Source organism: Amphiprion ocellaris, chromosome 6, assembly GCF_022539595.1.
Source record: "Amphiprion ocellaris isolate individual 3 ecotype Okinawa chromosome 6, ASM2253959v1, whole genome shotgun sequence".
Taxonomy (NCBI): domain Eukaryota; kingdom Metazoa; phylum Chordata; class Actinopteri; family Pomacentridae; genus Amphiprion; species Amphiprion ocellaris.
The window spans coordinates 4,719,912-4,743,349 of NC_072771.1; the positions used below are offsets into that span (position 1 = coordinate 4,719,912).

Below are 23,438 nucleotides of genomic sequence, written 5' to 3' on the forward strand. Positions count from 1 at the left end.
TCTGTCTCATTTTAAAAAAAAAAAATCACCAAAAATAAATGATTTGGTTGAACCAGATTCTGTAAAAAACAAATAATTTTTCACTCTTTTGTACAACCGTGAAACCATTAGTAACTCAGCTGAGACCAACAGTCACATTAATAAAATTCAGAGACTTTTTGGCCGAACTGCAGGTCGTGTTTCTGCAAAACAAAAAGGACAAACATATAGAAGCAAATTAAAAATGTGAAAAGTTAAATATCTGTAGTATGTAACGTCACGGTGGGTTTTTTTCCAGTGTTGGTAACATTGTGGGCGTATGGAATAATGTTGTACATTCTGATTTCAGTTTTTTAAATTTTTGTATCACACATAAATATACAAAAATGTATTTATTCTAAATTATAAGGAAAAAATGTTTAATTATTTTTGTCTTTTTTTGAGATTCATGGTATAAGTTTGTTATGCTGCACAAAGGAGATTTTTTTAGTTTTCTCTGTTAATAGTCATGGCTTTTCTGTTTTCATAGAGGAGCAGGACTTTATATTGCAGAGAAAAATGAACCCACAGTGAGTACAAATGTGACAAGGAGCAAAGAAAAGCAGTTAAAAACACAACGTCCTTGGGTGTTTTGAAAGGGGCATATAAATAAAATACATTATTATTATTATTATTATTATTATTATTATTATTATTATTATTATTATTATTATTATTATTATTAATAATAATAAAATGGATTGCAAACAGCAAAAGCAGCCTTTATTACATCACATTTAATAAACAAATTCTCATCTTTCGCCCAGAAAACTGAGCTATATTCTATTTTCTATCTTTTGTGTTACATCTAGAAAAACAAAACGGCACTTATAAAGTTCAAATTAAATTCATAGACAGTTAAAAGCTCTGACATGCCGTTCATTTCAGCTGCATGTTTAACGTCTTGGGTGCATAAATACCAAATCACAGTCTTAATGGAAATAATTCAAAATTAAAGAGAAGAGAAAAGTAATTAAACAAACTGAAATTAGCATCATATTGATTGGATTTAATTCTGCAAAGAACCAGAGGACTAAAAGCTGCTTGATGGTCGATGTTGCAGAAGAAGATCTGAGATGAAATATTGATTTAAAAAATAGTAAATAATTTATTTTTGTTGAGAAATAACCCCATAATTATCAGCAGCTTAACTCTTCACCTCATAACTCTTTGCTCAGATGGAGCCATAATAGTGGAGATCTAACAGGTGAAACTGTTTGGCTTCAAGTTTTACATTTAAAACGAGGTGAACTAAAACGCATGTTCTTCTACATTTTAAAGCAGGAACTTCTTGTACCTGCAGCTCCAGATGACATAACTGTGACTCTATGAACATCTGTCATTAGTATAATTAATTCATTGGAGGCCATTAGGGCACCATGTGTGGTTCTGTCTCTACCCGGGTCTGGTCAGCAGTTTTAATTCCCACAGAGAGCAGAAAGAGATAAAACTGCTGTAGAATAATCTGCCTCCAAATGGCTTTAACGGGATTACACGTTCAATTTGACTGAAATGTCCTGACGTGTCAAAAATCGTCATTTTCACGAGTGTTTTCTAGACAGCTGTCCTCATGCACGATGTCTGCCAGTTTTACAGCCAGAAAAGGAAACATTCAGATGATACAAGTCGTTTTATATCACAGTTAAACACAGAAGTCTGTTTGTTTTGCTCAGAATTCATCCACTGACCTCCAGAAAATGCATATAAGAAAAGATTTTTAACGTTTTCAAGTGTAATTTTCTTTCAAACATTTACATTCACTTAATATTTTCCCAGTTTTAACTAGCAAAATCCTTGAAAAAAGGAATGTACATTTTAATCATTCAAAAAAATTGTGCAAAACTGTAATGTCCACATAAAAAAAATCTGTGTATTTATAAATAGCAATTTGTTTTGTAGCAGTGTTTTACCATGCAATGACAGTTTTGTTTTTAAATCAGCAAAAAATAGCACTATTTTATAGATATTAGCAGTTATTTTTAAGAATAAATATGTGTATTAAGGGTTAGAAAATGATAAATCATGTTTTTAACTGTTATTTTACAGATTTTCCCTCTTTTATTAAACCAATGATTTCTAGGGACCTGGTCTGTGAATTAGCTGTTAGCTATTGACCTATGAACATGGCATCGGTTATTGTAACAATGCTTCTTGTTCTGTCCCTATTAAATAAACGTATAAATAAAACCAGTAAAATCACAAAAGTAATATTTCACACATTAACTGTAAAATATAAAGAGAAAAAATAGAAAAACTGTACATGATGTCCATATAAAAAAAATTCGTATATTTACAAATAGTAATTTGTTTTATGCAGCATTTGACCAAAAAATTTGTTTTATTGTATTTAAATTAGCAAAAAAAAGATAGATAGATAGATAGATAGATAGATAGATAGATAGATAGATAGATAGATAGATAGATAGATAGATAGATAGATAGATAGATAGATAGATATAGATAGATAGATAGATATTATTATTTTCCCTCTTTTGTTAAACACATAATATGTAGTAAAATTACAATAAAGTTTTATTTTTAGAAAAACAAGTCTATGAATGCAGCTTTAAACTGTACAAAGCTCCAAAAACTGACAACATGAGTCCTGTAAATGAAATAAACGGCCACAAACAGGTTCTTAGAGTATCATTCGTGTAGATTTAATGACTTTTTTAAAGCCTAATTAGTTAAAGAAGGTATCCATGATCCAGGTCGCAGCTTTTCCTCGCTGTAAGAACTTCTTGGTCTGATATCTCTGCATCAGTGAAACCAGCAGCTTCTGTGCTCCAGTAAACCCAGAGAACATCATTATTATTGTTTTCGTTCCTGCTGCCGGTTTTGTAACAGACACAAATGGACTCTGTGGGTTTGGATGTGGTCCACGTTCCCAGCAGTGGGCTGCTGATGTTGGAGGATCAGGCCTCAGAAGGACAAAACTCTTCAGCTTCCTTCAGAAACGCGTTTACGTAACATCAGACTTATGCAACCAGAAGAACACACAGCGCTCATGTGCGACGTTCTTATCATACCTTCTCAGCAGGTTTATGGAACACAGATGGTGAAGAAGAACAAATGGTAGAACAGGTGAATGTATTTTAGCAGCAGGCTGGAAACAATCCAGAAATGTGGCTGCGTCTGTCTTCAGATGCTTGTTGCTGCATCCTGCACATGTAAAGATAAATTAAATTCCTATATTTTAGTGTAATTAATCACATTCATGCTGAAATAATGAGCTGAGCTGTGGTTGGCTGAGTTCCCCCAGAAACAACATTATGCTGAATATTAACTAAGAAAAATCTGCATAATGTGGCAATAAATGACATAAAAAAGACATGAAATCTAATGAGAATCTAAAGTTCTGCATCTTCTTTCAGTAACGGATGTTTTCATGCTTTGTGACTCTCGTGTAGTTTTGCAAATCTACTTGTAAATATTTTTTTTAAGTTTTATGTTTTTCAAAGCACAATGTTATTCATCCAGAATTCATCCACTGGTTTCCATCTATTGTAAAAAAAAATAAAATAAAATTTTTAAAGATTTTTTTTGTATTGTCTTGTTTCTGTAATTTTATCAGTTTTATTATTATTTTATTTTACAATAAATAAATTAGAGATGATAACTAGTAAATCTCAGAAAATAAGAATTATTTACATTGTATTATATCATATCTTATTATATTATATAACATTATTTTTTTGGTGATACACACACTGTCTGTATAATAATATAGTATAATTTAAAACACAGTAAAATAATTCTTATTTTCTGAGTTTTACTAGTTATCATCTCTAATTTATTTATTGTAAAATAAAATAATAATATTGTTTTTAAATTACCAAACCAAAAAATACAAAAATCTTTAATTTGTTTGTTTGGGAAACCAGTGGATAAATTCTAGACAAAATACAAAGAACATATGTAAAGTCAACAAGTAAATACATTTATTTTCTTTGATTTTACTAGTTGTTGTCTGTAGTGTAACAAGACTGTAAAATCTGTCAATTAACAGGTTAATTTTCTTTTTTTTTTAAATAAATTTTTAACCATTTTTCAGTCTTTAATACACAGATTTTTTTCTATAAATAACTATGACAGATATTGTTATTTATGGTTAAAGATTGTAAAATAACAAATTACTATTTATATAAAATATATTTGTGTAGATTTTCAGTCAAATGTATAAAAATCCTTTATTTATTGTGGACACTATTTATAGTTTTTGCCTGTTTTTAGTTAACATGTAATTTAAAGCTTGTTTTTATTTGTGATTTTAGTAGTTTTTATCTATAGTTGAACAAACCAGATAAGTCTGTAAAATAGCAGTAATATTCTTCTTGTAGCTGCAAAATTAGACTTTATGCTAAGCTAGGCTAACAATATTCCTAGAAAAACTTCTGCTTCCAGCTTCTTTAATGTAAATGATGTTAGTCTCTATTTTGTGTGACTTTTTTTAACTATAAAACATATTTCAAAACTCCACCTTTTGATTTATAACTTTGTGATGAGTTTTTTATTCCACATAATAGACCTTTAATGCTATTTAAAAGTCTGTCAGATGGATTATTGTGTCTTAATGAAGGAGGACGGTAAACACAGCTCCTAATAAGAGACACTCAGCTCGTTAATGAAGCTCCACCTTCATTAAAATTCACACTATTTGCTCTCCTGCTCCGGTTGTCACGGGAGACGCTTCCCCATTAGCAGTCAAAGGCTGCCGGTCCATAACGAGACATTTGGCGGCGTTTTATTTGCACGTTTATTCTCCTTTAATTAACATCAAAGAGAAAATGATCTGTCATTAAATTACTGCAGTCACCAAGAGACTTATTATCACTCGGCAGAAAACATTAAAGCTTTTTATTCCGATTTTACTTGATAGTTTCTGCAGCTTTCAGTTCATTTATGGAGGTTTACGATCAGATGCACATTGGTTTTATACGTCCACACAGGGTGAAGTGAAAATCAATTAGGATTTAGACACAATTCTGCCTTTTATTATTGGATTAATCCCACCGAGGCCCCGATGCGTGAGCACTAAGCCATGTTTGGTGATATCACAGCGGCCCTTTGTTTCTTTGTGCACAGCGTTAGCATAATCCTCAGCCAGCACCTGCCCACGTTACACCTGAGCCTCCGTACGAGTGAGGTTGACGTGAAATCCTCACTGTAGCTCCTCAGGAGAAAAGGGGAATGAACCCCGGAGTGGATTATCTGCAAGATTTTAAACAGTATGGAATGTGGTGGGTCTCGATAGCGCTAAAAGTCAGATTTGTGACCCTAAATTGCTCCGTCTAGTCATTAATTTCAATAATGCTTCATTAAAAAGGCTGCACTTACTGCAGAATATTAGAAAGAAATGAAATATACTGTCTATCTTTGTCTAAAGTTGGCCGTACTAGTATTTCAAAATGCCTAGCTCCTTGTTTTAACCCTTTGAACTCATATTTTTACTCACTGTGGGCTCATTTTTCTCTTTGGAAACAGCACAAGCATGGCTACAAGGAGAAGGAACTCAAAACTAGTTGATTTTTTTTATTATCTGTTTTAGAAAAATGAGAAAAACCTCCAAGAGCCCACAAACATTAACAACACTGGGGTCTATCTGCTATGTGGGAACACAGCCTGCAGTTCAGCCGAAAATTCTCAGAATTTTTGATAAATAACTGCTGGTCACAGCGGAGTCAATCATGGCTCAAAAGTTTCATTGAGGAGCACATAATTTTTTTTTTTTAACAGAAATGTAAACCATTTCTGTAAAAACATAAAATTTTGCGCTTTTTGATGATTTTTTTTTTTTAATGAGATGTTTTTACTCACTGTGGGCTCATTTTTCTCTTTGGAAACAGTCACAAGGAGAAAGAACTCAAAAGTAGTTGAATTTCTTTGATTAGCTATTTTACAAAAATGGAAAAAAATTGAATCGCCAACATTTTTCCAAAAGCCCACAACTGTTATCAATACTGGGGGGAAAAGTATGGCAAATTAAGTTTTTATTTGTTTCTATATAGATGTTCAATGTGGAAACAGATGAAAATTCATTGAATTTTTGATAAATGACTGTTTGTCACAGCTGAGTCAGTCATGGCTTAAAGGTTCCAATGAGGATCGCAAAATTTTTAGCTTTTTACAGAAATGGTTCATTTTTGGTGAGTTTTTTAAATGCGACATATTTTTGACCCACTGTGAGCTCATTTTCTCTTTGGAAACAGCACAAGCATGGCTACAAGGAGAAACAACTCAAAATTAGTTGAATTTTTTAGATTATCTATTTTAGAAAATGGAAAAAAAATACTGGAAACGCCAACATTTTTCCAAAAGCCCACAACTATTTTTGTTAATTATTTTTTAATGAGACATCTTTTACTCACTGCGGGCTCATTTTTCTCTTTCAAAACAGCACAGTGTATGTATTTGTTTCTTTACTGATCTTCTATCTGTTCTGTGGAAACACAGCCTGCAGTTCAGTTGAAAATTCTCAGAATTTTAAAAAAATGACTGTTAGTCGCAGGTGAGTCAGTCATGGCTTAAAAGTTTCATCGAGGAGTGCAGAATTTTTGTGCTTTTTGCATAAATTGTTTATTGTCGGTGATTGTTTTTGAATGAGACTTGGAGAATAAAATGCTACCAACAGGTTTTACCAACAGAACTGCGTGTCAGAGTTGATTAACCCTCCTGTCGTCCTGCGGGTCGAATTCACCCGTTTTAAAGTTTGAAATTGTGGGAAAAAAATATATTTTCACAGTGAAAACTTCTACATTTTCAACATTTTGGGGAAATTTTTTAACATTTTTTGGTGCAAAAAAAGAACATTCAGAAAAAAATCTAACAAAATCCAGCGACATTTGCTGGATTTTGATTGATTTTTTTTCTGAATGTTCTTAAAGAAAATATTAGAACATTTACTGATATATATGTAATCACTTATTTTTAGGATTTTTTTTTAGAAGATTTTTATTAATTTTTTTGAAAATATTTACAATTTTTATTTTTTTTAAGATTTATATTATTTCTTGCCAAATTTGAGGATTTTTTTTATTTTTTTTTAAATAAAATGTTTAGGGAAACTTTTAAGGAATTTTTAGAATTTTCTTCCTGAAGATTTTGCAAATTTTTATAAATTTGGGGAATTTTTTTGCTGACTTTTTGGATTTTTTTCAGACAAAGGAACAGTACTTTTTGCTGCCCGTAAATAAGGACAACAGGAGGGTTAAATGATAAAAAATCAGACAGTTCTTTCTGTTTTTACTGTCTCTGACTCTGATAAATGTTGTACTTTTGTCATTTTTTCAGAGATATCACACCTTTTTAAACCCATTGGCAGGTCTTTGGTGTTCAGAGAGTTAATAAAGACTGACTTGTCTTTTGTTTCTCAGAGCAGCTGAAAACCTTGGACACGTTCCACCACAACAAACGCCACCAAACATCAATAATTCGGCCTTGCTCTGGCTCCGGTTCAGGCTCGGCTCTTCACTCTACCAAAGGGCTTCTAAACAGGCTTTCATGATCAGGCTCACTAACACTTATTGTACCTGTGATCCAGCAGCGTCCCGCCCACCCACCTGCTGCCGCCCGACACCGAGGCCGGGCAGCAGGAGGGGGATGGCGGGCGACGGTGGAAGGGCCCCAGGGTGCTCTGGAGGCCCGTCATAAAGGGCAATGCTTTTATTGTTTCCTGATAAATGGGGAAATAGACGAAGCCGTAAATCCGCCGGCTTGGTTCGGCGCTGCTGGAATAAGTAATTAAATAAGTCATGTGCCAGTTGGCTCGGCTTCACCGCCTCCTCTGATAGATCCAGCCAGGAAAACAACCGGGAAGCTTAATAATTTCCTTTGTTGCTGCTTAATTGGCTTTCTGCTGCGTCTGCCAGCAGCATTTGCATTACACAACAGCAAAGACGTCTTTGTGGAGCACGCTATCGTCGACAAAGAGGGAAGGTTTTTACCATCTGCCGTGCAGGGGAATGCCTGGATGCTTTAATTATTGCAAAAAAATGAAATAAAATGAGCAAAGAGAGGCTCTAAAACAATAACAGAATCTCTCACACTTGCTGCTTGAAGGAATTCTCATCCGCAGGAATTTAAACTTCATTTAACCCTCCTGTTGTCCTCATTTACGGGCACCAAAAAATATTGTTTCCTTGTCTGAAAAAAATCCAAAAATTCTGCAAAAAAATTCCCCAAATTTCTGAAAATTTGCAAAACCTTCAGGAAGAAAATTCCAATAATTCTTTAAAAGTTTCCCTTAAAAATTTTATTTTCAAAAAATACCCCAAATTTGGGAAGAAAATTCTTGTAAATATTTTCAAAAACTTTGTAAAAAATCTTCCCAAAAAATCCTAAAAACATCTAAAGTGATTCCATATATATCAGTAAAACTTCTAATATTTTCTTTAAGAACATTCACAAAAAAATCAACCAAAATCCAGTGAAATTCGCTGGATTTTGGTAGATTTTTATGTGAATGTTCTTCAGAAACATTTTTAACATTTCTTTTTTCCACCAAAAAATGTTCAAAGATTTCCCAAAAATGTTGAAAATGTGGACATCAGAAGTTTCACTGTGAAAATATTTCTTTTCCCCCATATTTTCAAACTTTAAAATGAATCAGTTTTGACCCGCAGGACGTCACGAGGGTTAAACTCTCATTATTTGGTGCCCTTCACCCCAAAAAGACCCCAAAAAGACTCATCCAGCGGCAAGAAGTGGATCAAATCGAAGCGACTCACCAGTCTGTTGTCCAGCAGCGCTCTCTCATTGGTTAAAGTCCCAAAGATAGTTGTCTAGAGAGGAGAAAACACAAGAAATGTTGTGTTATTTTCATGCAAAATGTAATTAATCATCACTGGTATCGTTTTGAAACAGCAGAATAATGCTGCAACATGTTTAATTTTACATTTTTTTGTAATAGAAAGCCCTAAAATGTAATATCTGCCAGACAATACATGTTTATAATAACAAGAGAAATGTATTAGAAATAGAGAACAAAGCTTGTCGATGTTAAAAAATGCTGGAAAAAATTTAATAATTTCTCTTTATATAAAAAAAACTCATGAAATTATGTTTTTAAAAAAAAAAAAAAAAAGACAATAAATTCAAAATGGAGCTGTTTCAAATGTAAGATATGTGAATTTATATGGGTTTTGAGTCATTTAGGATATGGTTAAACTTATTTGGAGCAGTTTTTTGGTCATTTTGGACAAATTTTGAGTCATTTTTACAATTTTTGAGTAATTTAGGACAATTAGCATCCGTATGACGACTCTCAGCTGTTACATCCTACCAGTTCTGATGTACGGATGTGAATTTTGGAACATACATAATAAAATGTCAAACAAAATCACTGCAGCAGAGATGTGGTTTTACATGCTACGTGTGTCTTATATGGCCAGAATAAGCGATGAAGATGTTTAAAAATGATTAGACACAAATTATACGCTACTGAACAAACTTAGGAAACGGCAAGCAACATTTTTTGGAGACAGAGAATGAAAATAATTATGCTGAATGGCACTTGATTGATTAATCGATTAGAAACACTATCAGCAGCATATCGGGGTCACGTTATGCAACCATGCAAGAAAAGTAGGTTAAAACTGAGCCTGTTTCAACAATTTACAGCACATAAGGTTGCTTATACAACTGGCAGGTTTCTGGAGGGACTTTTTGAGGTTTTCTTTCTTGGAAACTCCCACAGTTTAATCAGCTGCTCCATGTGTAGATAAATAAAGTTTACCTGAGGGCTGAGCTACAAATCAGGCTTGACATATCCAGGATTTGTTGGTTTAAGCCGGCTTAAAAAAGGCTAAAACCCCAAAGGGAGCTAATCGGTATTATTGTCAGCTTCTTTGTTAATGAGGTTTTCTTCAGCGGACTTTGTTTTATCACTTAAAGGAGACATTTGAGGCATTTTTTGACTCTTCTGCACAAAATGAACTGATCAACTTCAGACAAAATTTCTATATTTACATTAAGAAAACTACAAAAAAAACTTGATTCCACTAAATATCTTTATGATGACTTAGTTTAGGAACTATCATTTCTTTAGCAGAATTGTGTTTTATTTAGTGTGTAAAAAGAGCGAAAAAATATGCTAAATGTATTTATGTGAGTCAGTTAGAAATAAAAAAGACTCAACAACACTTGCAAAATTCTAAAGTGATTTTAAAAACCTAAAAAAACTAGACATTGAAACTTGAATTAACTAGAAATTAACAAAAGTTTAAAATTTATATTACGTTAACTAACCATCATTTCTCCAGCAGAATTGTATTTTGTTTAGAGTGTAAAATGAGCTTAAAATTAGCTAAATGTACTATTAAAATTTAGAATGTAAGTTAAAATATTTACAGTATAAGTAAATAAATGAAGTGTCCCTTTTTTAACTAGCTAACAAAGACATTTAAAATTGAATGAACTAGAAAGCTTTAAAAAATTTAATATTTATATTAAGTTAACTAAAAAAATTAGTTGATTTAATTAAAATCCTTTATAATCATCATTTCTTCAGCAGAATTATATTTTATTTACTGAATAAAATGAGCTAAAATGACTTAAATGTATTCATAAAAACTTATAATTTAACAGTTAAATTAAATATTCACAAAATACAGTCTCAGTTTTGGGTAAACTAGCTGAGAATATTTAAAGTTTTGCTAAATTAACACTGAAGAACTCTGTTTTTAATCATCTCTGCTCGGTTTGTTAATGACAGATTAGATATTTTACCACATCAATCTATAATTAATAACAGAAACTGTATGATTTCTCTCCAACGTCTTCAACCCTCTGAGGAATATTCCCTGAAATCTCCACCAAAGTCAGTCCAAACAACTGATCCAATGAGATCCGAGCCAAATAAATCTCTGGCAGAAAATGTGCTGAGCTGCAGGCAGTGTAGCCGTGGGGGGAAATAATGACGCTAATAAAAAATCCAAATTTATTACGGTGGACAGCAGAGAGTAATGGCCATCATCTGGGTTTAATGCGGGTCTGGTTCGGTCTAATTAAAAACACAGAAAGAGCCGGCAGAGCAGAATAAAGTGCTTCTTTCTGCAACTCAGTCAGTGCTGAACAAAGAGGAATAAGAAGAGGAGAAAAAGGTGGATTAGAAGGCAGAAGGTGAGCTCCCAGAACCAAGGATGTGATTTAGACGGAAGGAGATGAGATGATAAACAAATATTTCCTTTTCTGTTTGCAGCGAGGAATTATGGAGAGCAAACACAAGCGATTAAACACACTGTTGACTCGGCTCTGCTGCCGTTTTACATCCAAACGCTCAAGTTTAACAAATTAATCGCAGAGAAAAACTGATGCTGGGGATCTAAACAGACACATTCTTTTATAAGATAAGATAAAATAAAACAAAATTAAACTTTATGAATCTCCAAAGTAAATTCTCATGCCAGATGTTACTCAGAAAAAGTAAATGACATAAGAAATGTCGCACCTAAAAAAGCAGAAAAGCAATGAGATATAACATGAAATAACATAAGGACAAAAATACGGCTAGAATAGAATAGTAGAAAGTAATTCTGGTAATTATACTGAGGTAATCAGTAATATTACACATGATAATTAACCCTCCTGTTGTCCTCATTTACAGGAACCAAAAAATATTGTTTCCTTGTCTGAAAAAAATCCAAAAATTCAGAAAAAAAATTCCCCAAATTTCTGAAAATTTGTAAAACCTTCAGAAAGAAAATTCCAATAATTCCTTAAAAGTTTCCTTTTAAAGTTGACATGAAAGTGAAATATTACACCTGAGAAATGAAATATTAAATATCACACAAGAAAAACTTGATGAAAATGAAATATTGCTCATTACATGGACAATGTTGGACAAGAAAATGTGAAATACGGCAGATTTAATCAAAATGTTACATATAATAATGAAAAATTACATGTGAAGCTGAAGTATTGCACCTTAGAAATGAAAATATGAAATATTCCACATCACGTATTTCACATGAAATGAAATGACATGAAATGAAATGAAATGCATGTGATGCAGAAACTGATGCTGCTACTGAGAAAAGTGAACTGAAATATAATAAGTGAGCCAAAATAAGCTAGATTACAAAACTAAAAGTAATAATGGCAATTATATTGACGTAATATTACACATGATAATGAAATATTGCACATTACATCGACAATGTTGTACATCAAAATGCAAAATATTGCACATATGATCAAAATTTTACCTACAATAATGAAATATTACACATCAAAGTGAAATCTCACACATTTAATCAATCTGTTGCATATGAAAAATGAAATAACACAAATTAAACTGACCTGAGAAATGAAAATATGAAATACTGCACATGTAATTAAACGCTGCACATGATACAGGACCTGATATTGAACATTTATATGCTGCTACTGTTAGATTTTTGCATGTTAAACTTCAAAAACACATAATTTTGACTGATTATTTCCCTGAACTTACAAGCAAACTGTCAGCCTTCCTTTACATTCTGTGGCTGAGAGTGAAACCGCTGTCAGGGTGGGCGTCTGCTTCAACTTTAATCTCCTCAACTTGAGCGCTGGCAGGGATTTATGGGTAAAAGCTGCAGCTGCATGCTGTTGCATAACTCCACCCTATTAGCCCAAGCTGTTTCTCTGACACACAAACAGCAAATCAATGGAAAAAAAGCCTCTTCGATGGCTGGAAGTTGTGTTTCCTCTCCTCCTGGATGGAAAACGTGAACCTGTGCTGCTTTTTACATTGGAACCTTAAAGACTAGAGAACGGAGTCAAACTTAGAACAAACCAGGATGGGGATTGACTTGTCTGTTGGCGTAATAACGTATAGAGGAAATCCTCTTCAACCATATTAACTGGAGGAGAAAAAAACGTGGGATTTAACCGATTAAATCCTGGAGGTTGCGAGCGGTTTGCGTTATCAGGCCGGCGGATCAACGGATCAACTCATATCTCGCACAATCTGAACATATAACCTCCTTTCAGTGCAGCGGTCACAGCATGAGAGTCTTAAAATCAGCATAATGACCAATAGAAGCAACAAGCAGCTTGGAGAGAACAAACGGGACGGTTTTGGACATTTATTCTGAGCTGTTCCCTCATATCACTCATTAGTTATTAACTCAGGCTCCGGCCGGCGTCCATGAATCATTTATGCGCCGCTGCAGAGGCTAATTGAAAAGGAAGAGCAGGTCGTGGTAGAAGGTCGTCAACTCGGCATGCTTTTTAGGAATTATGAGAAGAAAAGTCACAAGGTTGGTTCTTTTTTCTGCCAGCAGGGCAGGAATGAACTAAACATTACACCTATCAGCCCGTTAGATGCTGTTCTCAGGTAGCAGGTAGATGAGGATGTCTAAAACAAGCTAGTTGAGTCCATTAATGCAAAGTCTATGACGTCTAACTGCATGTAGGCCCTGATAAAGTTGTACAATATTCATTTTGAAGCATTAATCTACTGGTAGTTATCACATGCAACAACTTTGAGCCTCTCTGAGCAGGTTGTTAAAGGTTCTGGACTAAAGAAACAACAAAAACAGGGGGTTGTTTGGCAACTTTTTACAGCAATGCAACCTCAACTGGCAGGACAATGCATCCATTAATGCTGAGTTTCTGTGTTATCGATGAAATCTGTATACAGAATTTTTACAGTTAGAAGAAGTTGCAGCAACTTTGAGTCTCCATGACTAGTTAGCAGAGGGTTTTGGCCAAGAAAACTACAAAAATGGGGGGTTGTCTGGCAACTTTCTACAGCACTTTTGAACCTTTCTGACCAGGTTGCAGAACATTCTGGCCAAAAAAAACCCCTGCAAAACTGGGTTTGTCTGACAATTTTCTACAGCAACACAACCTCATCCAGCAGGACAATGCATCCATTAATGCTGAGTTTCTGTGTATCGATGAAATCTTTCTTCAGAGTGTCAAATTAAATTGCAGGAATTACCCAAGTTGAACAATATTTATCTTGAATAACTATCTAGTTATCACAGCCAGGAGAAGCTGCCACAAGTTCAATCCTCTGACCAGGATGCAGAAGGTTTTGGCCAAAAAAAACCACCAAAACCAGGGGTTCTTCGGCAACTTTTTACAGCAACACAACCTCATCCGGCAGGACAATAAATCCACTGATGCTGAGTTTCTGTGTATCTCTGAAATCTGCACATATAATTTCTACAGCCAGGAGAAGCTGCAACAACTGTGATCCTCTATGACCAGGCTGCAGAAGGTTCTAAAAGGTTCAAAAGGTTCAGAAGGTTCAAAAAAAACCCCAACAAAAACAGAGGTTGTCTTGCAGTTTTATTGAGCAGCAAAACCTAATCGACAGGAAAATGCATCTGAAGCATAAATCTACTATCGGTTATCACAGCCAGGAGAAGTTGCCACAAGTCCAGCTCTCTATGACCAGTTAGAAGAAGGTTCTAGCTAAAAACCAACAAACACAGGGTTTGTCTGGCAACTTTTTTACAGCAAGAGAACCTCATCCAGCAGGACAACGCATCCATTAATGTTGAGTTTCTGTGTATCTATGAAATCTGGCTTCAGAGTGTCAAATAAAACTGAATGCAGGTATTGCTAAAGTTGAACAATATTCATTTTGAATAGATATCTAGTTGTTGCAACAAGTTTTCCCCAACAATCTATCATTTTAATAATTTTACTTTGATTGATTGATGGCATACACACAAGTTTTCAGGCTGATTGCTCATAAAAGTTGTTCCAGCTAACATCCCCGTGTGATTTAAAGGGGATTTGTCAGTACTTTGAAGCTTAAGTCGCTTCAGGTAGACTTTTTCCTGTATCTTTTAGCATTTTTGTTCAGGAACTAATTAATTCAACAGCAACCAAAACAAAAAGTTGTCTGAGCAACTGTTTTTTCATATTTTGAACTGCATTTGTGCATTTTAACACATTAAATTTAGATTTTGAATAAAACAGAGAATTTGAGCTTTAAATACACAAATGATAAAGTTGATGCAAATACCAATATCAGAACATCAGACCAACTTTTCAAAATAAAGTTTGGAACTTAAAAGTTTTATGTAAATCAATAAACTTTACTTTTTTAAAAAAAATCATGCAGCCATGAGTTTATGTAAGCAGGCAGGGAATAAAAGTCCAGAAATTAACCATTGTTTCATAGTTACAGGTGACAAAGTGTGAGTGTAAAGCGTAGAAACGATCATCCATGGTACATTTAGTGCTGATTTTACTGCTTTGTCAGAGCTCCAACAAGGAGTTAAGGACCAACAAAGAAGGAAGATACGAGGAAGGAAGCAATAAAAACGCAACACAAAAGTTTTTAAAAAATCAAATGCTGCTCCTCTCCAGTCGGGAGATAATTGCTTCAGGGATGTGAACCTCAGAGCAGCGATTCTACCTTCGACCTCCGACATCCGACGACCATAAAGCAGCTGACAGACGACAGCCACCAGGAGACCCAAGAGTCGCCACATCTGAGGAAAAACTGGCTTTTACCTGGATTTATCTGGAGGCAACCTGATAAAGATCCATGTTTACAACCAAGAGGAGCCTCCGAACCCTCTGACCTCTGCTGTCCCACTCCAATAACTAGTCCTGCATTCTGTTTTACATCTAATTAGAAATCAGTCTTTCTCTGGTTAAACATGAATAATAATCCCACGGCACAAAAAACATTAATGCAACCGTCTGTCAGGTGCAAATTTAAACCATTTAATCAAAATTTAACACAGATTTCTGCATATTTAAGTAACAATTGTTCATAAAACAACAAATCAAGACATTTTTCTCATCAAAATGTTGGTTCAGCTGCAACAAATTTGCTCTAAAATGAAAATAGATTTTACCAAAATAGAGAAATGTACAAGACTGTTGACATTGATGTTTGACAGTTCTGAAAACTTCTAAGGAACTTATGTTTAAATAAGAATCTAAACTGAATCAGTAGCATACTAGAAAAAAAATGCTCCTCTCAAAACAAGAAAAAAAAACTTGTTTCAAGGAACTTTTACCCTGAAATAAGTGAAAAAATCTGCCAATAGAACAAGTGAAAAATGGCTTGGTAAGATTTCTTGAAATCATATATGATATTTAGAATATTGAGATCTTAAAATTAGCTGGAAAACTTATTTTAAGATATATTTTACCAGGACTGTCAAGCTTAGGTGTCTTAAAATAAGCCAGACATGCAAAAAAATAGTAGTTTTTCCTCTCAATAATAGATTTTTGCTTTCATGTAACCTCCTAATTTGAAATGGATTAAACTTATTTTGAGTTTTCTTGTAAAATTCAACTCAAAACAAGATAATTTCCAGATTGTTTGACTTAACAAGATATTTCAGATGCATTGTCTTAAAACAAGTCCCTCCATCTGCTGAAATATCACTTGTTACGTGAATTTATCTTAAATCAAGTGGGATGAGACATTTTGACTAAAAATAAGACAAATAGACTTGGTAAGATTTGGAGTTTTTGCAGTACATTAGCTTTTGGACCAAATTTGTTTCTAAAAAAAAAAAAAAAATCCTGTTTTTTACAGCGTAATAAACCACATTTCAACTAAAGTGTGAATTTCCCTCGTTCTGATTGATTTTCTATAAAACATGAGAGTTTAATGTGTGACTTCAGGTTTGATAATTCTGGTTTAAACTGTCAGAAACCTGTCAAAAGTCTAAACCTGATCTCCTGCGATGGTTTTCTATTCAAAAAGTCCAGACAGACGTTGCACAAGAACAAGCAGAAGCAGCTCAGAAATTTACAAGAAGCATCTAAAAAAGAATAGGACAGATTCCGTCGGCTCACATTAGGTCAGGAAGGCAGAATAAAATGTAAAATCCTCTCAGGCTACATTCAATAAACCTCAGTGTTTGTTTCCTCCCACAGTTTGGTGTCTCATAACCGTCTGTACATGAAGTTTCTCTGGATGTCATGTGACCAACATTGTTACAAAGCTTGGTCAGATTTGATGTAATTTGTGGACAAATAGACAAAATGGACAAAAAAAGTTGCCCAGAACCAGGTCAGGAGCGAATCAGGCCACAGAGTGATTGAATATTCATAAACAGTCCAGTTATTTGGACATCAGATTGGCTGCTGTATGTTTCCAATCATGAAGTCTCCGAGCCTTTAATCTGCTTATTGTAAAGCCTTAGAATAACAGGGGAATATGCAGGCAGGTGGGAACCGCAGCAAATTTCAATGAAAAAATGGGATTTAATCAACATTCAACACTGAATTCTACAGATTTTAGTCATCAGTTGTTTTCCTTCTGTGTCAATGAGCATCTCTTCTACAACCAGTTTCTGATCTGCACAGATAGTTCAATGTCACCCTGAAATTAGATTTAGATTGTATACACTCAGTTTGCATGAGTGTTCTTGAATTAGTATAACTTCTAAATGAAATTATGTTGAACCAACACACTAAAATGAGTTTGGGAAATCAGTTTTTCCTGTGCAATTGAAGGTATTTTCCATAATTGGTTTAAACAATTAAAAATTGTTCAGGCATGGAAAGACAACAGAGGGGACTTGAAATCCTGAACTCAAGCTGAAGAAAATGTAAGTTCTCAAGCCAATTTTTTAAGTTACCTCGACTTGAAGTTAGTTTTAAATGAACTAATGCAGACATTTGAGTTAAAATTACACAAAATATTAAGTTAATGCAACATTATTATGTCAACCCAACCTACCAAAAGTACGGTTGCAACTTAAAAGGTTCATCAAAATCAGCAAATTTAGTTTTTATTTCATGTTACAACCGTGCATTTAATTAAGTAGTGTGAATATGTCCCCTTATTTGCTTTCCAGAGTGTGCAAAGAATTCTTTTTTGTCAATTTTTGCCAAAAATTATATCAAGGAGATCCCATGCTTAGCTGTCGAAATTATATTTATAAACGTTAAATGTCAAAAAATTTACAAAATTTGCATTTCTTCTATAATATAACTAAAAGAAGTTTGGGAAATCAGGCATTGAAGGTATTTTCAATAATTGGTCTAAAAATGGTCAGGGATGTAAAGACAAGAGAGGGAACTTGAAGTTAGTTTTAAATGAACTAATTCAGAAATTTAAGTCGAAATTACACAAAATATTAAGTTGATGCACCATTATTAAGTCAACCAAACCCAGTAAAAGTACGGCTGCAACGCAAAAGGTTCATCAAAATCTGCAAATGTAGTTTTTATTCCATTTTACAACCACGCATTTAATTAAATGATGGGAATATGTCCTCTTATTTGCTTTTTAAAGTGTGTAAAGACTTCTTTTGGTAAATTTTTTGCCAAAAAATGTGGCAAGGACATCCCAAAATTAGCTGTTGAAACAATATTTAGAAAATTTCAACGTCAAAAACTTAAATTTGGCTCAGTTTTATTGATGCCTAAAGATCTTCTAACCTGCAACTAACCATGATGCAGTTTTAAATGGCAGGAATTCCTTAAAATACATTGACTGGCAAACTTTCCTCAGCTTCAATTCCAATGTTTTCCTTGCAGATGTTTGCTAAAGTGTCATATGGAACCATATTCAGACTCATAATTTAAATTATTCTGACCATTCAACTCCCAAACAATATTACTCATCAGTGCTAAACACCAAAACTATCTCACGCTACATTTTCTGCTCTTTAAATCACATCTTAATTAATAAATACATTCAACAACCTCTAGGAGAAATAACTGAGGCTCAGCTCCTTCACAGGGAACCTAATCAGGACACAAAGTGTTTACTCTGAGCTACAGAACGAAAACAAAGCTGACTACACGATGTTTAAATTGGACGATAATCTTGCGGGCGTTGCTGCATGCATACTGTAGGTCTGGGAGGAAATTAAAATGGAATTAGGCCTCGACAGAGAAGCCTCGCAGGAAGCAGATTTGTCTGCAGAGAGGGAAAAAAGGGGGTCGACCCTGTAGAGTTACTGATGTCCTGGAAACTACCAGCGGTGGAAAATGTAAAGATGACCCACAAACACAGAGCAGGTATGTTTCCTATAAAGACCCTCATTAAAAAAAAAACAACAAGATTTTAGCCCAAGAGACTCACGTGGAACCATTATTCTTAGACTTTAGTTTTCACATGCTGTTTGGTTCTAAGATAAGATCAGACTTTATTAGTCTCAAAGGAAAATCTTTAGGCAGAATAAAAATTACATAAGAGGAATGCAGTGTCAAGTAGAAAAAAACAAAAAAAGAAAATTAATACAAGCAAAGTAGTAAAGTATCACGTCGTGATAAAGAAATACTGCAAATTCAAGTGAAATGTTACGCAAGATAATGAAATATTACACCAGAAATATTAAATATTTGACATCACATGCTGAGTAAAATATCATGGTTTGGGTTCAAATTGTTGCAAAAAAAACAGTCAAAGAAAACATTCAACAGATCATGAAACCAGTCAACAAACTAGAGAGAAACCAGACAACCAACCAGTCAATAAACCAGTATGAAACAGTCAACAAACCAACATGAAACCAGTCAACCAACCAGTTTGAAATCAGTTAACAAACCAGTATGAAACAGTCAATAAATCAGCATGAAACCAGTCAACAAATCAGTCAACAAACCAGTCAAACCAGCATAAAACCAGTCAATAAACTAGCATGAAATCAGTCAACACACCAGTATGGAACCAGTCAACAAACCAGTATGAAACCAGTCAACACACCAGTATGAAACCAGTCAACAAACCAGTCAACAAACCAGTATAAAACCAGTCAACACACCAGTATGAAACCAGTCAACAAACTAGTCAACTTTCTAGAGTTCTACCCAACAGCTAAGAGAAAGAAACTGATTGTTTCTGCAGCACATGGACTTTTTAATCCTGATTTTCATCCCCTCTGAGCTTGTTGTCTTCTATCTGAAACCTTGCCTACTCTATACATCCTGATATTCTTTCTCTCTCTGATCAACTCCACCCTGAACCAGGAGGCATCTTGTGATATCGACCGGGAACATTAGTGTGAAAATCGGTCTTTTCCCATGACACGTTTCCAGTCCCTGCTGACTGGAGGTCTGTGGTCGTAGTGGTTTGTGGTGAGTTAGCGTTTAGTGCCAGGAGAGTTTTCTCTGAGCTGGAAAACATCAGTCTTCAGAGCTCAACAGCAGCAGTTCTGTGGCCGCTGCCTCCGGTCTTTACCGACTCTGTACTGAAAAGGTTACAATCCAAATGTTACGCAACAGCTGAAATGTCACACCGGAGTCCTACTTTTCCTCCGAAACAAACCGACACACACTGTTTTCCTTTGTGTTCTGAGCTGTGATCAGTTTTATTCCCCTTATCAACCTTTTTATATCATAAACCAATGACCCACTAACACACAAAGAGGTAATAATGATTTTGTTGATCCTTTTTAGGCATTGTAAGCATACAAATACACAGTTTTATGGGCATTTTAGTGACATAGACATTCAATATAGAGCGAATGGTGCAGATAAAACGACACAAAGACATATGGATAGATAGATAGATAGATAGATAGATAGATAGATAGATAGATAGATAGATAGATAGATAGATAGATAGATAGATAGATAGATAGATAGATAGATAGATAGATAGATAGATAGATAGATAGATAGATAGATAGATAGATAGATACTTTATTAATCCCGAGGGAAATTCAAGGCTCTGATTTCACAACACATCAAGACACTAGAGCTTTATCTTACCATATATATGTAAAAATATTTCGTTTTTTAGTTCTAATTATCTTTTTTTACCGTGTAGTTTTCTCTGTTTTCTATATCTTTGCTAGTATGTGGTTAATCTCCATGCATCTTGTAAATATAAATGGAAATATGGCTTCTGTGGTGCACCTTTGACATCCACATTCATTATTTCTCTTTGCTGCTTGAGCCGTTTTGCAGCTGTTTAATACAGAACTCCAGGTTTCTCTACAGTTCATATTTATATCTTTTGAAGGTCCTCTTCTGTTCAGGTCAATCATCACTTTGATGGTCTAGGAGCTAAATCTGAAACCTCAGGCCTGCAGTATAACACACCCTACATGTATATGCACACGCCATTTCAACTTCAATTTCATGCATACAACAGAATAATGCTGCCTCCTTTGATCTGTGCTTCCATTTGGGTTTTGACGATGGTTAAGGCCATCCAGTCTGACCAATTTCTTCCAAGATGGAGAAATGTATTCATGTTTATTTTAAAGCTAGGGTACGGGACTTTTACATATAGATGAACATCTGTTATATTCAAGCTTTTCCAATTCTATCAGCAGCAGGCGAAGCTCTTTGCTTTTTGCAGTATACTGAATTTTAAAATCTGTTTTCTATGGCGACATTCCTGCATTGGTGCACTGGGAGCCGATACCATTTTCCTAGATAATACACACTTTAAGTGCATTAAAGTTAAAAAAAATAAAAATTTTAAAAATCAATCCAATATATGTTTGACAACTGAACGGTTCTGCAATGCATTAAGAAAAAACTGACATTTCTGTATCCAAGCTGTACATTAATGTTCTGTAGGTGGTCAGGAGCTTTGTTTGAAAGGTCTGGTAGGACGCTGTCTGAAATGTTGTGTGGAGGGTAAAATGAACTGAGGTTTCACAATCTCCAAAACCAGTATGTAACCAGTCAACAAACCAGTCACCAAACTAGCATAAAACCAGTCAACAAACTAGCATGAAACTAGTCAACAAACCAGTCAACAAACTAGCATGAAACCATTCAACAAACGAGTCACCAATCTAGCATGAAACCAGTCAACAAACTAGTATGAAACCAGTCAACAAACTAGTATGAAATCAGTCAACAAACTAGCATGAAACCAGTAAACACACCAGTCAACAAACTAGCATGAAACCAGTCAACAAACTAGCATGAAACCAGTCAACAAACTAGTCAACAAACTAGTATGAAACCAGTCACCAAACCAGTCACTAAACTAGCATGAAACCAGTCAACAAACCAGTCAACAAACTAGCATGAAACCAGTCAACAAACTAGCATGAAACCAGTCAACAAACCAGTCAACAAACAGGCATACCAGTCAACAAACTAGCATGAAACCAGTCAACAAACTAGCATGAACCCAGCCAACAAACTAGCATGAAACCAGTCAACACATCAGTCAACAAACTAGCATGAAACCAGTCAACAAACTAGCATGAAACCAGTCAACAAACTAGTATGAAATCAGTCAACAAATTAGTATGAAACTAGTCAACAAACTAACATGAAACCAGTCAACAAACTAGTATGAAACCAGTCAACAAACTAGCATGAAACCAGTCAACAAACTAGCATGAAACCAGTCAACAAACTAGAATGAAACCAGTCAACAAGCCAGTATGAAACCAGTCAACAAACTACCATGAAACCAGTCAACAAACTAGTATGTAACCAGTCAACAAACTAGTATGAAACCAGTCAACAAACTAGTACGAAATCAGTCAACAAACTAGTATGTAACCAGTCAACAAACTAACATGAAACCAGTCAACAAACTAGTATGTAACCAGTCAACAAACTAGTATGAAACCAGTCAACAAACTAGTATGAAACCAGTAAACAAACTAGCATGAAACCAGTCAACAATCCAATCAACAAACCAGTATGAAATCAGTCAACAAATCAGTCAACAAGCCAGCATGAAACCAGTCAACAAACCAGTGAACAAAGGAGTCAACAAACCAGTCCACAAGTTTGTGGACAACAAACCAGTATGAAACAGTCAACAAACAAGTATGAAACCTGTATAAACCAGTCAACAAATTGGTCAACAAACCAGCATGAAATCAATCAATAAAGCAATTTGAAACCAGTCAACAAACCAATCAACAAACTGGTATGAAAATGGTCAGCACACTAGTCAATAAATCAGGATTAAACCAGTCAACAAATTAGTCAATAAACCAGACAACAACTTGCATTATGTATGAGAAACCAAGGACATAAGTGGATGTTAAAGTCATTCTGTAAATGGAACTCAGCCCAACAAAACCAAAGTATTTTAGGGGTTCTTTCACGTCTTCTACATATGATACATGCTTTTAACTGAACTGCGGTCTCCAAGTGTGTACTTGACACAAGAAAACAGCCGACAAAGACGGATTATCTAACTCCCTGCACCAGTAGCGCTCCTGGGGGTTTCTCCAGACCTGACCAGAGTAAAAGAAAGCCCAGCGCTGACCTCATGCTTCTCAAATGATCATCACAGGGTGTCTTTCTCCTGCTTTGATCCAGGATGAGGTAACTGGAAGACAAACCTGAATGACCGGCGACCTCCCAGGGCCCAACGGTGAAACACAAACCACCGGATTACAGACTCGTTCGGGTTTGTTTAAAGCTCACTAGACTGACAAAAGGAGTTAGCAGAGACCGCAAGATGAAAGATGTGTTCGGCTGCATTCTCAGACAGCTTGTGATTATCTCAAGAAGAACGAAGGAAGGAAAGAAGGAGGGAATGAGGTCAATATCGCATGGCTAAC

General features: G+C 34.8%; 1 protein-coding gene across 1 annotated transcript in view; it reads right to left on the reverse strand.

Annotated features, from left to right (window-relative positions):
* rasgef1ba (RasGEF domain family, member 1Ba) overlaps positions 1-23,438 on the reverse strand; it is a 195,602-nt gene that overhangs the window by 136,116 nt on the left and 36,048 nt on the right. The window contains exon 3 of the mRNA XM_055011242.1: positions 8,745-8,798. Within this exon, the coding sequence (XP_054867217.1) occupies positions 8,745-8,798 (54 nt within the window). The remainder of the gene's footprint in view (positions 1-8,744; positions 8,799-23,438) is intronic.